We start from the raw sequence: 13,401 nt of genomic DNA, 5'->3' as shown, positions 1-13,401 counted from the left end.
AGGGTTGCAGTAGGGGCGTTCCCAGGACGCAAACTGGAAGCAGTCATGAGGCAAGCGAGCGCAAGACTCCAAACTACAGCTGGTAGAAAAAACCTCGTGATAATTTCAGGCGGTTTAAACGATGTCTTAAATGCAGATACAGCAGGACTAGCAACTACACTGGCGAAAGGCGTCGATGACATGCGCGCCACTTCTCCTCAGGTACAGGTAGCACAATACCGGAGGTACCGGTGCGTGATAGCAACCTGCAAAGAGCGGTTGTCAACGCAAACCAAGAGATATGGCGGATGAGTAGAGTGAAAGGCTTTGAGGTGGTGGAAATAAATGGAGAGGTGCATAAGTGGGGTGGTTTTCAGCGAGACAGAATTCACTTCGATGGGCGGCTAGGTCATGAGGTGGGTTGGGGACTTGCAAGACGTGCAGTAGTTTTTTGGGGGGCATGCGGGCCCTTTGTGGTGCAAGATAACAAGTAACGAGGAAAAAAACCAGGGAGACTCTTTTACAGGTGGTGTGGACAGATACGATTCCAAAGTGGCACCAGTATTTAAGATAGGTAGAGTGCGGGGCAGAAATAGACGTAGCCACGAGCACCGAGCCAATTCAGACATAGGATATACTAACATGCAGGGTGGTAGGAACAGGCTGAAGTGGGAAGAGATAGAACAGCTAAAGCAGAGGAGGCCGATGGTATACGGTTTTGTAGAAACACATATCAGGGACATGGAACAACCTCCTAACAATGCGGGCTACGCGTGGGAATATTGTAATGGAACAGAAGGCAGCAGAAAGGGGGGTGGTAATGGGGCATTCATTCATAAAATTACAGACTGGCAAAGGGTCAAGCAGGAGTGCAAGCAACATTTATGGCTAAAAGGGAAAGTGGCAGGGCAAATGACACTCCTTCGTTTCGTGTACTTGTGGATGAGAGCAAAGGCCAGAGAAGAAAACCAGGCAATGATAGAGTGTATATCAAAGAACATTCAGTAGTTAGGAGGAGAGTGCGAGATAATTATACCAGGAGATATGAATGCACACATAGAAGTTATAGATGGGTATACAAACCCGACAGGCAAAATGATCATGAATATGTGTGAAAGGCTTGATTTACTCATTTGCAGCAGTACCGAAAAGTGTGAAGGGCAAATAACATGGGAGGTAGGAAGGCTGCAGCCGACGATAGATTACGTGCTGATGTCACATAGGATGTATGATAAGCTCAGGGGAATGCACATAGATGAAGGTGGCTCCAGAAGTCTGGGTAGTGATCACAAACGTATCAAGCTAAGTTTTGGAAGAGCAGTGAAAGTGGGAAGGAGACAAGATGAGCAACTACACGAAAATTTTTATTCAGAAAGGCAAATTGAAATAGCCACTAAACAAATTGAGAAAATAATCACTGAGGATAATAAAACAGTGTGGACATACACGATTCTAATTAGACTGTTTGAGCTAGAGCTCGCTAAGGCAGGTGACAAGTCACCCCGGAAAAGAGGACACAAACCCAAAAATTGGTGGGATGAAGAAGTGTAGAGAGCCATAGCAAAACGTCAGGAAGCCTCTAGGGAACACAGACATGCTAAGCAGCGGGGTGAACCAACAGATGATGTTGAAAGAAATTGGGAAATCTTTCTAAGCTGTAGAAGGGATGCATCCCTTCTGATCAATGAATTGATTGATATGTGGGATTTAACGTCCTAAAACCACCATATGATTATGAGAGACGCCGTAGTGAAGGGCTCCGGAAATTTCGACCACCTGGGGTTCTTTAACATGCACCCAAATCTGAGCACACGGCCCTACATCATTTTTCTGATCAATAAAAAGATTAGAAGAAAGGGAGCCCAGTGGCTGGCAGAAGTATATAAAAAGATAGAAAGCAGGCTGTGAAATTTTGGAACCATCTAAACTCCCTAAGAATTGAGAAGAGCCTAGAGTAGAAATTTATAACTACAGCTCAAGGTGCTAGGCTAGAAGGGGACGAAGCTATTGAATATTGTCACGTGATCACAGAACGACCACAACGTCTGTTCACAGGAGCAGCACTGAACGTCGAGCCGAACCGAACGTTAGAGCACGAGCACACCAACCGTCCCCTTCTTCTTTCACACCATGGCACATACTCGCATTGGCATGGCTAAACCTCGTTCCATGCCTGCGGCATTACCCCCCCTTCGAAAAAAAAGTACTACCCCGATGACCAATGCCGATTAAAAGTTAAAGCAATCGCGTACACGCACAAAGACGCGTGAAGAAGCGGTGTCAGGTGGCTCGGGGGTAGTGTGGCTTCGTCTGTGACACATGAATAATGTCGGGCTGCTGGGAACATCGAGATCGCTGAGCTTTGTCTTCAAGCAGAATTTCGTAGTTGACATCTGTGAGGCGCCGTAGTACTCTATAGGGACCGAAGTAGCGGTGAAGTAACTTTTCCGAGTGGCCCCTTTTGCGAACGGGGATCCACAGCCAGACCAGATCACCGGGTTGGTAAATGACATGGCGATGACGGGAGTTGTACCTCTGCGAGTCGATTCGTTGTTGTTTTCGGATCCGCTTGAGTGCAAGCTGGCGGGCCGCGTCGGCGAGCCGGAGAAAGTCGTTCGCATCAGTAGTAATATCGGTCGTGTCAGGCAACAGCATGGCATCAAGCATCGTAATTGCTTCTCGGCCGTGAAGCAACCGGAATGGAGTGAAACCCGTAGTCTCTTGAACCGCAGTGTTGTAAGCGAACGTTACGTATGGCAAAATTGCATCCCAGTTCTATGATTACGGTCGACGTACATAGATAGCATGTCAGCGAGCGTCTTGTTTAATCTCTCCGTCAGACCGTTGGTTTGTGGATGGTATGCGGTTGTTTTGCGATGAGCTGTTCCACTAAGTCTCGTGACTTCTTGCATCAATTGGGCTGTAAAGGCTGTTCCACGGTCAGTGATAAGAACTGTTGGCGCTCCATGGCAGAGGACGATGTTGTTGATAAAAAAATACGCAACCTCATTGGCGGTGCCTCGTTGTAGGGCTTTCGTTTCGCAGTACCTCGTTAAATAGTCAGTAGCGACTACGATCCAGCGGTTGCCATCATGTGACTTCGGGAAGGGCCCAAGCAAGTCCATGCCGATTCGTTCAAACGGTTGTGACGGGGGTGCAACAGGCTGTAATAAACCAGCAGGGCGCACAGGTGGGGCTTTACGGCGCTGGCAATGATTGCATGTTTTAACGTAATGCTTGACATCCTGGGTGAGCTTTGGCCAGTAGTAGCGAGTCCGAATCCGGGCAAGGGTACGTGCGAATCCTAGGTGGCCGGAGGAAGGCTCGTCGCGGCAGGCAGATAAAATGTCAGCACGTAGCCCTGGTGGAACGACGAGGAGGTACTCAGTCGCATGAGGTTCGAAGTTCTTTTTGTAGACGATGTCGTTGCGGAGACAAAATGACCCTGAACGTGCGAATGCCGATGGTGGACTCGAGCTGCGACCTTGAAGGTATTTGATAAGTTGTTGGATCTCTGAATCATTCCACTGTTGTTGGGCCAAGTCAGATTCACTGACTGCACAAAAAAATGGCCATCGGTATCATCGTCCCTCGATGTCGTCGCGAGGGGTGCGCGCGAAAGGCAATCAGCATCAGTGTGCCTGCAGCCCGACTTGTAGACGACTGTAACCTCAAATTCTTGAAGGCGTAAGCTCCACCTCGCGAGGCGCCCTGAAGGGTCCTTGAGATTGGCCAGCCAACACAGGGCATGATGGTCCGTAACTACTCTGAATGGACGGCCATACAGATACGGTCGGAACTTTGTTATCGCCCAAATAACAGCAAGACATTCCTTCTCCGTGGTCGAGTAGTTAGTTTCCGCAGATGATAAAATGCGGCTAGCATAAGCGATGGGACGTTCAGCGCCGTCTTGCCACTGGACGAGTACTGCACCAAGACCGATGTTGCTTGCGTCAGTGTGAAGTTCGGTGGTGGCATCTTCATCAAAGTGCCCTAGTAAGGGTTCACTCTGAAGGCACTGCTGAGGCTGGGAAAAAGCGGCTCTCTGCTCTGGACCCCACACAAAGGAGTATCCTCCTTCGTTAAACGGGTAAGGGGTTCAGCGATGTTGGCAAAGCTCTGGACAAAGCGCCTGTAGTAGGCGCAGAGACCCAAAAACCGGCGCAAATCCCGTTTGTTCGAAGGTGGAGGAAATGCAGCAACAGCTATGGTCTTTTCTGGGTCTGGTCTAATGCCATCGTGACTGATAGGGTGGCCGAGGAACTTTAGTTCTTCGTAGCCGAAATGACGCTTCTCCGGTTTTAGAGATAGGCCTGCGGATCGAATAGCGACGAAGACGGACTGAAGTCGTTGTAAATGTTGATCAAATGTTTTGGAAAAAACAACGACGTCGTCTAAACACACGAGGCTGGATTCCCACTTCAGACCGGACAGGACGGTGTCCATCATCCTTTGGAACGTTGCCGGTGCAGAGCACAATCCAAATGGTAACACTTTGAATTCGTAGAGGCCATCGGGAGTTATGAATGCTGTTTTTTCCCTGTCACGTTCGTCGACCTCGATCTGCCAGTAGCCGCTGCGTAAATCCATTGAGGAAAAATATCGGGCATGTCGAAGTCGATCCAGTGAATCATCTATGCGTGGGAGAGGGTAGACGTCTCTCTTCGTCACTTTGTTGAGCTTTCGGTAATCGACGCAAAATCGAAGAGTGCCGTCTTTCTTTTTAACAAGTACGACGGGTGACGCCCATGGACTGTTCGAGGGTTGGATGACGTCGTCGTCGAGCATCTGTTTCACTTGAAAACGTATTGCCTCTTGTTCTTTTTGCGACACGCGGTAGGCGTGCTGTCGTACAGGCCGTTCGGTAGGGTCCATTATAATGCGGTGCTTCACGGTTGGGGTCTGCTTGATTTTGGAGGTGGATGCAAAGCAATCACTATACGTACGTAAAATCATGCGTATCTGCTGTTGCTGCGCACAGGATAGCTGGCAATTCACGTCAACCGTACTGGCTATATCAGTGTTACCTTTGGCAGCAGTGGCAATCGGAGCGATAGTGGAACATTCTGCGTCATCGATGGCTTCAAAGTTCGCGATTGCTGCTCGCTTTGCTAAAGGCTGGTGCACACCGGCGACTAGCAGCGGTCGCGCGACCATTCGCGACTGGCGACCAAAAAGCGACTGATGTTCACACCGACAGAGGCTGCATGCGAGCGACCGGAAGTCGCAAAACCGGAGAGTCACGTCCGGATCTCGTTATGAGCGAGAACTCCTGAGACCGGCGCGATAAGCTGATCGCCGCCAGCTGAGTCCGTTCTCGCACAGCGTTCCCAAACAGGGTCAAGTTCTATTCAAGCGAAGAACAAGACAATTTCAAGGTGCTGATGCACTGTGCCATGGTGTCAGCGCTGGCATCACAGATGCCTCTAAAGAAAAAAAAAAGCCGGTAGTAGATGTGACCATCCTTTCGATCGCGGGAGTTGACCGGCCATGCAAGCCGCCTGCCTTCAGAGCTGCGCTGACACGACGAGGAGTATTTCCGAGAGTCGTACGTATTCAGAAACCATCCTTGAATTTCCCTTGACTTGCCACAGCCTACAATGCAGCACAAATGCGTCTCGAACGTGGAGTCTTAAGTCGTTGCCAAGGCATGAAGAACAAACGCGTTCCAAACACGCTGCGTTGAATGCGCTGACAAGTCAAGTTCAAGACAAAAAAAAGTTTCCGAATACGGGGAAAAGACAGTGCACAATTTATTTTCTCTTTACTTTGACGGTGTTTAGCTTCTTGCGAATGCCACCACGTAAATTCGACACTTTGCTCGAGTTGCTGCGGCCCGCCATCTCCAAGCCAAGTATTCCGTGGTGGCCATGGTGCCACAAACCCAGAGGAACGCACTCGTTTGTATCTGGCGGCAGGAAGCCAGCGCAATGAAAAAAAAATTGAGCATCGCTGATTGGTTAAGCAGCTTTGCGACTGCAGTCGCGCGACTGAAAAATCGGTCAAGAAGCGACTGGCCAACGCAGTCGCTTTGCGACCGTTTGCGACCGTTCGCGACTGGTTGCGACCAGTCGCAAATGGTCGGGCGACCGCTGCTAGTCGCCGGTGTGCACCAGCCTTAAGTGTTGGTACTGGCCGCCGAAATTCGTGATCAGAAGCTGAGTCCTCCGATGTTTCAGTTTGACGATAGCACGCGCGACACAAATCTGCCGAGCCAAGAGCACCGAGAGGTTAGTTTCCGCGATGCCACTACTCTTGTTGTCACAGTCGCTCTCCACCGTTACCAACATACTGGCTCGCGGCGGCAGTGCGATGGTGTCGTCAGCAATTCGAAGTGTTGTGGTCGGCGCAACTGCATCCTTTCGTAGGGCTGTATGGTCGTTAGATAACGTTATCAGCAGGTCGCGAAGGTTAATAATGGCTCCATGCTCGCGGAGAAAATCCATTCCGAGAATCAGGTTTTGGGAGCATTCACGCAATACAACGAAGGAAACAATGTACGTCGACTCACGAATTCGGAGGCGGGCAGTGCACATTCCTAGCGATGTCAATAGGTGACCTCCCGCAGTCCGGAGGTTGGTTCCATGTCCCCAAGGTGTCGTTACCTTTCTTAGCTGTGCAGCGAGGTCAGCGCTTATAACAGAATAATCGGCACCCGTATCTACCAGAGCGGTCAGCGGGTGGTTGTCGACATGAACAGAGATACGAGCAGAGACCTGTTTGTCGTCGATGGCACACGTCGGTGAAAGAATGTCGTTGGATGTCGGCAGGCAAATCAAGGGAGGGTCTTGTAACGGTCGATCAACAGCGGCCTCAACCCCAGAGGTCGCTGTTCTTAGTTTCCCCGGCGCGGGCTTGTGGATCTAGGTGATCTTCCTGCAAGGACGTCCGCAAAGGTTGATTGTTGGCCAGGTGACATGGAACGCCGTGGAGATGGTGAGCGGGATTGGCGACGCGGAAGGTTTGAGGATCGTCGGCTTGCCAAGTATTCGGCGATAGCACGGGGCCGCTCACCATCTCTGGGTCGACGAGCATCCGGACGAAAGCCGGGAAGACCCATGTGCCTGTAGGCGCACTCACGGTAGATGTGACCTGGTTCACCACAGTGATAACATAGAGGCCGGTTGTCGGGAGCACGCCATACACTGGATTTCCGTGTAAGGGGTGGGTTGCCGTACTGCGGTGGTCCCGAGTAGAACGACGGTGCCGTCTGCAGGGTGGACGGACGGGACGGATAGCCAACAGCCGGTGCAGGAATACGCAGTGCTTCCGCGTACGTTAATAGCGGAGCTTCGGCTGGACGCGGGGCCGTCATGGGTTGGACTTCGGCGGCACGCAGAGTCGTCATGGGGTGCATCAGCTGCCGGACCTCTTCGCGAACGACATCCGTTAAAGCAGCAACATGGGGCGGAGAAGACACCACGTGCAGCTTTTGCAGCTCCTCGTGCACAATACTGCGCACGAGCTCCGTCAGGTCTTTTACAGTCGTGACCTCAGGTGTTTGTAGGGCCGACGACACTGACGAAAGACTGCCAGGACGTTCATACTGGTACGAACGCTGCCTTAGCATTCTCTCCATTGTCGTGGCTACGCGAAGGAAATCCTCTACAGTGCCGGGAGGGTTCCGCACTAGTCCCGCGAACAGCTGCTCCTTCACTCCACGAATTAGGAGGCGCACCTTCTTTTCTTCCGTCATTTAAGAGTCGGCTCGCCTGAACAGCCGCGTCATGTCCTCAAAGAACATGGCAACACTCTCGTTCGGACGCTGGTTTCGGGAATTGAGGAGCCGTTCCGCTTGCTCCTTTTGGTCAGAGCTTCGGAAAGTACTTCGCAACTGGTTGCAAAACTCTGGCCAGGTTGTCATAGTGGCTTAATGGTTTTCGAACCAAGTGCGCGCAGAGTCCTCGAAATAAAAGTAGACGTACCGAAGCTTTTGCTGCTCGTTCCACTCGTTGACGCTGCCGCAACTGTTGTAGTCGTCGAGCCAGTCGTCGACGTCCTCATAAGGGTCACCGTGGAACGGCTTCGGAGTACGCGGGACGAGGAAGAACCATGGAGGAGGCAGCGTTGATGTTTCTTGGGTTTGCGTTCCCGCACTAGCCATAGTACTGCCGAGTTGAGGAAATGGTCCGAATTCAGGAGGTAGGCCTAGTTGTCGCCTGCTACGCCGTAGGTCAGCTGGTTCCTCCAAGTCGCGGCTAGTGTCGGGACCTTGCTGCTGATTGCAGTGCATACAACACTACCCAGCACCTCCACCAGAAAATGTGACGTGATCACAGAACGACCACAACGTCTATTCACAGGAGCAGCACTGAACGTCGAGCCGAACCGAACGTTAGAGCACGAGCGCACCAACCGTCCCCTTCTTCTTTCACACCATGGCACATACTCGCTTTGGCATGGCTAAACCTCGTTCCATGCCTGTGGCAATATATAAGAACAACGGTGACAGAAAAATTTCAACAAAGAAGTGCTTTATGCACCACAATAGACAAGGATAAATCAAGTGGCGCAATGGCTCCATTTTCACAACAAGAGTGGGAAAGGGCTGAGAAGAGGGTTCCAAGTAATACATCAACAGGCCCAGATGGCATTCCAATTAGACTGATAAAGACATTGTGTCCGAAGTCTAAGCAGGCTTTGAGCGAGGCAGTGAGCAAAATAATAATCGATGGAGAAGTTCCGGACGGATGAAAACTTAGCAAGATTAGCATGATCTCTAAAGGAAAGGGGGACAAAGCTGACATAAACAACTACCGTCCTATAACAGTGACATCAGTGGTCTACAGGCTTGCGATGAAGATTATAAAGGAAAGACTGCAGGCATAGGCAGAGGATGAGGGGGTGCTTGGGGAACTGCAGAATGGGTTTCGAAAACACACGAGGTTGGAAGACAATCTGTTCTCACTGACACAGTGCATAGAAATAGCAGAAAAGGAACACAGGCCTCTGTGGCTGGCATTTTTGGATATCAAGTGGGCGTACGATAGCGTGGTTCAAAAGGAACTGTGGGAAATACCTGACACACTAGGCGTGAAAGATGTAGTCACTAATTTTTTAAAGTATATCTATAAGGGTAAAAGGGTAAAAATAAAGTGGGAAAAACGGGTATCTAAGCCTGCAGAGAGGTAAATTGGGGGCTTAAGCAGGGGTTTCCCCTGTCACCATTATTAATCATGATGTACCTAAAAGGATTAGAGGCCAAATTTGAGGGAAGTGGACTGGGCTTCAACCCCTCTTTCGTCAAACAAGGAAACCTTATTAAATAGGCACTACCAGCATTGATGTACGCAGATCATATAGTGCTAATGGCCGACAACAAGGAAGATTTGCAGAGATTGGTGGACATCTGCGGTAATAAGGGAGATAGGTTAGATTTTAGATTGATTAAGGAAAAATCCGCAGTCATGATATTTAGTGACAACAAATGTAGAGAGCCTAGAATACAGGAGGTCACGCTAGAGATAACGGATAAATACAAATATATGGACGTATGGATAAGCGATGGGGCCGAGTACCTAAAAGAACACGAAATATACGTGTCCACTTAAGGTAACAGGAATGCAGCGGTAATGAAAAACAGGGCACTGTGGAAATACAACAGGTATGATGTTGTGAGAGGAATATGGAAAGGGGTCATGGTTCCTAGTCTGACGTTCAGCAATGCAGTTTTGTGCATGAGATCCGAAGTTCAAGCAAGATTAGAAATTAAGCAACGTGGAATAGGTAGGGTTGCCTTAGGACCTCACGGGAATACACCAAATCAGGGAGTACAAGATGATATGGGATGGACATCACTTGAGGGCAGGGAGGCTAGCGGCAAGGTAAAGTTTGAGAAGCGATTGAGAGAAATAGGGGAGGAGCGTTGGGCTAGGAAGGTATTCAGCTACTTGTACATGAAGAATGTCGATTCAAAATGGTGGAAGCGAGCCAGAAAATTGACTGTAAATACTTGGAAAACAGCAGGGGGCGAAACCAAAAAAAAAATAATCGGTTAAGAAGAAGGTGAAGGAAGCTGAGAGCGATGTGTGTAGAATTGACATGGTTAATAAGTCCGCACTAGAGAGCTATCGAACTTTTAAGCTGGAAATTGCCAAGGAAAGGATCAATGATAATATTCGGGGTAGTTCTCTACTGTTTGAGGCCAGGACGGGAGTATTGCGAACCAAGACATATCGGGCCAAATACGAAGGGGTAGACACGGTATGCAGTGTGTGTGGAGAGGAAGAAGAAACTGCCGAATACTTGATACTGTTCTGTAAAGGGCTTCTCCCTATAGTTCAGGATGATGGCGCAGAGTTTTTCAAAGCACTGGGGTTTAGGGACAGTGAGGACAAAATAGACTTTAAGCGGGTAGAATTAACTAGAAGGAGGTTATCTGATTGGTGGCTAAAGTCAAGGCACGAGTGGAAATGAAACCCTTCACTGCAAAGTACGAATCCTCAACCTCACTATTTAAGGGAAAAAATAAATCTAGTTTTTGGTTCAGTAAATGTTTCGGCTTGGTGGCGCTAGCCACCGCCCGATCTAAAGGGTACAGCCACATCCATCCATCCATCCATCCATCCATTCGGCGAAAAGTTGTGAGATGGGTACTTGGAGTGTTGACTAGATGGACGAACGGACACACAGACAGATGCAAGGACGGACGCATGGATGGCTGCACGGGCGTATGGACGCATGGACGGGGTTCATTGCTGTACTCGTTGAATTTTTATTCAGTTTATTACCTACCTACCTACCTACCTAACTACCTATTTACCTACCTACCTACCTACCTACCTACCTACCTACCTACCTACCTACCTATCTACCCACCTACCTACCTACCTACCTACCTACCTACTAAAGGGGGATCATGAGGCGATGCCAAGCATAACGGGGGTGCCTTCCGCGTCGGTATCGGTTTGACAAATGTCTACGCTAATCACAACATGAGGACATCAACACAAACGATATCACTAAATACGCAACATTGACTAAATCATTAACGTAAATACCTAGTCAAACTAGTGCAAACGCGGTGTGAATCCGCCGCACTGCTTCGCATCGCCTGATGGTCCCCTTTAGTGAGGAGTGGTGTAGTTTTTTCTACACAAAACACGAGACTTCCACCAGTCTGGATTTAGCACTCAATGACTACACCCAGATATCTACGCTAGCGCAGTGACAAACGCACAAGCCGGATTGAAATCACTCTATCGCGCGTCATACTCCTGCGAAAAAAACACAGAACGGGTATGCTGGTACATGGTAAGGTCGTCTACGACCCATTTGAAAACAAATGTCTCTCGAATATAGACCAATCGAGAGCTTATTTCATCCTGACTTCGCGTGAACAAGCTCATAGGATCATCGATAGCGCCTCAAAGTTGGGAAACGACAGGAAAGAGAACAACGGGCTTGTTCGTCGTATTTTCAGGGGTTCTTAAGCGGTCATTTAAGGTAACCATAATACGATGTATTAAAAAAATCTCTTTATTGCATTTCAAGAAGACTGTATGACTTATGCAGTATATTATGTCCGCTAGATAAACAACAAGGTTTGTTTTTTTTATTCAGTGGCAGTGGCAGTAGCCTGGTCACAAGCTCAAAGTTCCCGGCAGAGCCATTTCGTTCTGCTAGTCCTCGCAGACTTGTCCTAAAGCTAATTTATGATACAAGCAAATGCTGGCTTTTCGCTTGCTGTTAGAAAGCTGTGGGAGCTTCCACCCCTGTATGTTCTTTAATCGCTTTGGTTTTGTCGCACATTAGGTTTTTCGACATGGGAGCTATAAAAATTTCAAATAGCATTACGTTCTCCAAAGTAATAGTTCTCCAAGTCACTTTTAGTTTCAATAATTACGTGCGTGAATTCATTTCACTACGGTATTTCTTCAAATTTACTTTGCGTCTCACGGTGATACCTACTGGCCAAGCCCATAAATATTAAAGCAAAAACAAAACCTTCGTAACTCGCGAGACAAGATATTTACACGTGGTGATACTTGTAGAGATGCACTGAGGCACTGCGAGATGACGCGAAACCTGGTGGGATACCGCAACACTTAGGAAAATGTCAAGTGATGTCATGGGACAATGTGACGTTATCAAGACCTCACGATCAGCCGAAGTTTACGGCGTAATAATAATGCTGTTGCATGTCGCGATGGTGTTGATGACGTAATCTGGTGCCATCATTACAATAATTCAGCGGTTTTTCAAAGGTCAGCCGATCCTGGAGTCAGTGCAGAAACTAACGAGCAGCAGATGGCTTCAGCGTAAAATGGGGGTGAAGGGGCAATGAAATATTTTAAGAAAACTGAAGTATTTTAATTTGTAAAATTCACGAAAATATGGACTTTCGTCTGTTTTTTTTTTGCTTGGTGCTAGTTTAGGGGCGGTTATTTTCAAGTGTCGTTTTCACAAATACAGTTTGTATGCTTTAACATCCTATTACTGCAAACTGTGACGTGGCAAAGTTAAACTACGGAAGGGTTAAATGTCATTCGCTTGAGCGGAAAGCTCACTTTCACTCACACTAACATGCTCTTCGCAATACTTCGCACTCAAGTGCTCTTTTTTTTAACCTTGCGGTGTCGTGTCAATTTTCTCCTTAGACGCCTACATATTGAACAATATGCCGAGATCCTTCAAGGAGAGTTCCTTAGGTCTTAAGCAAAAGCAGGTAAGATATAGTTTGTAACTTTCGCTACATTGTAGTTAGTATTATGACGACTGTTGCTGCGTTACAGAAGAGCAGATTTAGAAGCCAGAAGTACTAAGCGCAGAAAATCACTGAATTAGAAATATACAAGAAGCACCCAGTGAGGGAAGATTCTGCTCAACAACGCGCATTCATTAACGAGTAGCCTCCTTTTTACAGTAAAGAACACTAACATTATTTGCACACAACACAAATGATTTGTTATGTTTTCTTACGGAATCTATATAAAGTCCAAATTTTCTATCCGTATAGTTCCCAAGTATACTTGCGTGAGAACATTATGTTAACATACGGGAGACGTAAGAAAGAAATAAAAGATACACGGATAAAGCAGGCGAAATAGCCCGATGAACATTCAGGAGGCTGCCCTACACTCAGAAATCAGGGAAGAGTATTAGAAAAACAAAAGAAGAGGGAAGAAAAGAAGCAACACATGGTCGATCCCTGCGTCATAAGTGTCGGCATAACACGAAAGTAAAACGTCCGTTCAACACTGCCTGTTTCGTCTCTTGTCTAAAATGTTTGCGTAAGAAGTAGGTTCTCCTAGAGGTACCATCTGCTGACCAGAGTGAGGTACATTGCTCGCAGTGGCCCGTGCCAAGTTCGCCAACATTGGCCGCTGTAGTAGCTAGCACGCAGGAAACCAGACGTGCTCACGCGTCTCTTATTCAGCCAGGCCAGAATCCGCCCACTCATACAGGGAGGGAGACGGGCGC

General features: G+C 48.3%; 1 protein-coding gene across 2 annotated transcripts in view; it reads left to right on the top strand.

Moving 5' to 3' along the window:
- The window catches only part of LOC119167454 (protein-cysteine N-palmitoyltransferase Rasp), a 103,494-nt gene that overhangs the window by 42,445 nt on the left and 47,648 nt on the right, over positions 1-13,401 (top strand). For both annotated transcript variants that reach the window (XM_075866252.1, XM_037418928.2), the window contains exon 3: positions 12,579-12,646. In XM_075866252.1, the coding sequence (XP_075722367.1) occupies positions 12,579-12,646 (68 nt within the window). The remainder of the gene's footprint in view (positions 1-12,578; positions 12,647-13,401) is intronic.

Source organism: Rhipicephalus microplus, chromosome 6, assembly GCF_043290135.1.
Source record: "Rhipicephalus microplus isolate Deutch F79 chromosome 6, USDA_Rmic, whole genome shotgun sequence".
Classification (NCBI taxonomy): domain Eukaryota; kingdom Metazoa; phylum Arthropoda; class Arachnida; order Ixodida; family Ixodidae; genus Rhipicephalus; species Rhipicephalus microplus.
This window is presented reverse-complemented; position numbering and strand designations above follow the sequence as displayed.